Here is a 3,112-nt window from a genome sequence, read left to right as displayed (position 1 = left end):
ACTGTGTGCCAAACCCCCTGCAGCTATAATCCCTACTGTGCCCCCAACCACCCTCAGCTATAATCCCTACTGTGCCCCCAAACTCCCACAGCTATAATCCTTATGTGCCCCAACCTCCCGAAGCTATAATCCCTATTGTACCCCCCACCATTCCACAGCTATAACCCCTACTATGTGCCCCTAACCTCCCACAGCTATCTCTCCTGTGCCCCCAAACTCCCACAGCCAGAATCCCCACTGTGTGCCAAACCCCCTGCAGCTATAATCCCTACTGTGCCCCCAAACTCCCACAGCTATAATCCCTACTACATGCCCCAGCCTCCTGCAGCTTTAATCCCTACTATGTGCCCCAACATCCCACATCTATAACCCCTACCACATCCTGTCCCACACATCCCCCAGTCCCTGCCCCTCCCTCCATCACTCACCCCACTGACGACATACACAAAGTAGGGCAGCAAGGCTGCAATCTTGGAGTTTGTCTGCAGATCCTGAAGTGCTACCTGGAGAAGCAGAAGATGGTGCAGGTGAGCCCTGAGGGCCAAAGCCTCCCCACTGACAGCCATGTTCAAGGGGAGTCCCCAAGCCCATGAAGGCCTACTGCATCCTGGGAAGAGGGACGGGGAGTCTTGCTGTCCCTGCTGGACTAAGAAGGAAGCTGAGACCCAGAGATCCCTTGCCCAGGGCCACTGTGCCAGGATGGCCAGTGCTAGGTTCCAGGGCACACACCCATCAGTCATTGGTCAGACTGGGCCTGCCACAGCACCAGCCTTCAGCCCAGGCCAGCAATACAAGTTAAAGGAAAATACCATCCAAGCCCTGATCCCCTTTCAGAGGAAAGAGGGACGGTGTTAGGGGGTGGGGAGAGGAGTGAGGAGGAGGGAAAACTCACTAAAAACTGAGAACACATGTATGGTCTAAAGAGAAACTTCTGATTGTCTTTGGGCTGAGAGGCCAGCGATACCCTGCTCCATCCAGGCCCCACAGGGGATCACAAGCCCAGCCACAACACTTACCAGTTATATTACTGTGGGCAAGTCTCAATTTTCAAATCTGTTAAATGGGCATCATAATACTTGTAGTACCCAGTATCTGTCAACAAGTTTTTGTAGGGGAGGGGTTTGTAAATCATGAAGGGCCACAGAAATGGAGCAATGGGATAGAAACAAGCTCCCCAGATGGGAACCACCAAACAAAAGTGCACCCTTCCCCCCCAGGCCTTTTCACCCTCACACTCCAGGCCAGTAACTTTGCTGCCTCAGTCTCCTTGGGACTCTTGAGACAGAGGTACGGGTAACATATAACAGATTGGATCCTGTTACTGTAGCTCATGCCAAGATGCAGAAAGTTATGGGCCAGGGAGCAGGTGTGAGGAGCAGGGCACCAAGGGAAGAAAGCTGAACATGCTGACTGGCCTGACCTGTGGGCAGGGACTCTCCCCTTGTCCCCTTTCCTCCTGCTCTGGTAACAAGACTGGTGATCATCTCTGAGTGAGATGCTTCTCATGGCTACAAGGAAAATGAAAGGAACCTTGGGAACTGAGAGAGTAGCCCAAATACAGTGGTGGAGCCAAAAAGAGTCTGGAAGGCTTGTAGATCATGAGGGGGCCCAGGCTCTGAAGGGAAGGCTGCTTTGTCTGGATCCCTCAAGGAGTCAGTCACGGATCTGTTCCCATCCCAGAACAGGGGACTGCCTCAGAGGGGGTTAGGGTGAAAGCCCAGGGGATGCAGCAGGATGGAAGGAGGACATGCCCATCTTTCAGCCTGGTCTCATTAAGGCTCAGGGAAACAAACCTTGGAAAGCCCTTAGACCGTGCCAAGTTGGCTGCTATGCAGACCCCACACTGGGCCCCCAGGACAGACAGGGAGAAGGAGGGCCTTAAAGGAAACCTGGAGGAGTCTGGCAGCCCTGACCTTCATGAGCTGAGGGTCATCCCCCAACACGGCGCGAGTCACTTGCTGGTAGTACTTGAGCAGGTCATCTGTCAGTGAGGAGACAGCACTGGGCACTGGAAGGGAATCGACAGGATCAATAACGAGAATGACAGAGCAGAGTCTCCTCCAGTGTCTTTGGCAGCCTGTCTGTGACTTGGCAGGTGAGTCCTAGGGAGGAAGTATCCTATAAACCACAGGAAGTGGCATCACTGGGGGGCCTGGCACTGCCAGGCTCATGCCAACATCTGCTGGAGTGCCCCTTCATTCTCTCTCAACCAATGGCTTCCTGACCTGTCTTAATAAGAACTTTGTCTTTCAAAAGTGGAGGACATTCTATTCTGGATCTGCTTCCCACTAGTGGGAGGGATGGTTTGCTGAATTGGGGCTAATCAGAACCTCAGAGGGAAAGGCCACTCAAGGTCTGTGACAGAGAAGGAGGGAAATGCTAGTCAGAGTCTAGCACCTCCATACCCCGGCTTGGAGGAGAGCTCGGGGAAGGAGAGGCTACCAGGAGGGAGAGGACATGCTCAAGACTGGAATGCCTGAGACCGGAGGAGGGAGGTGGGAGTCATCTGAAGCTTACCTGGCTGCACAGACCCTGCCCAGCCACTCTGGATTTTAAGTGCAGAAGTGTAAGTAGGGCCAGGGTGCAGGGGAAGGGGACAGGGCTATTCTCAGACTGAGTGAGGGCGTTAGGGAGCTAAGGACAATGGGAAGAATTCACTCGCTTTAAATGAGGACCATGGGGGAAACGGCATCTCTAGGCTCTGCACCTTGATTTGTAAAAAACTGACATTAAGTTGACCACGGGCTCTTTTCTGTGGCTGTTTAATATTCTGTGGTTGTTTTCTCTCTTTACCATTGCTAACACTAAGACACCTGCTCCTCCCAGCTGTCTCTCTGCTCCCCCACTCCACCAAAATAAAAGTGACATGGAAGTGTGCCCCTCACCCCCCTGCTAACAGAGAGGACACGAGGTCTATCACCAGCCCATTTCCACTGTTAGGGCAAGGGAGGTGGGGGTGTTTAAAGCTTGAGGGGTGGGGAGGCCAGGTGGTACAGTGAATAGAGCACTGGCCCTGAAGTCAGGAGTACCTGAGGTCAAATCCAGCCTCAGATACTTCACTCACACACACACACACACACACACACACACACACACACACACACACACACAC

General features: G+C 53.2%; 1 protein-coding gene across 4 annotated transcripts in view; it reads right to left on the bottom strand.

Annotated features, from left to right (window-relative positions):
- The window catches only part of TAF6L (TATA-box binding protein associated factor 6 like), an 18,186-nt gene that overhangs the window by 3,221 nt on the left and 11,853 nt on the right, over nucleotides 1-3,112 (bottom strand). For all 4 annotated transcript variants that reach the window (XM_069066161.1, XM_069066163.1, XM_069066162.1 and 1 more), the window contains 2 exons: nucleotides 1,914-2,008; nucleotides 429-503 (listed from right to left, as the gene is read on the bottom strand). In XM_069066161.1, coding sequence (XP_068922262.1) covers nucleotides 429-503; nucleotides 1,914-2,008 — 170 coding nt within the window. The remainder of the gene's footprint in view (nucleotides 1-428; nucleotides 504-1,913; nucleotides 2,009-3,112) is intronic.

The sequence above is a fragment of the Petaurus breviceps genome, unplaced genomic scaffold, assembly GCF_028583685.1.
Source record: "Petaurus breviceps papuanus isolate PSGF00001 unplaced genomic scaffold, PetGlider_PUasm1.0 90721, whole genome shotgun sequence".
NCBI classification, from domain to species: Eukaryota; Metazoa; Chordata; class Mammalia; order Diprotodontia; family Petauridae; genus Petaurus; species Petaurus breviceps.
Note: the sequence above shows the minus strand (reverse complement) of the source record. Positions and strands in the feature narration are given on the sequence as shown.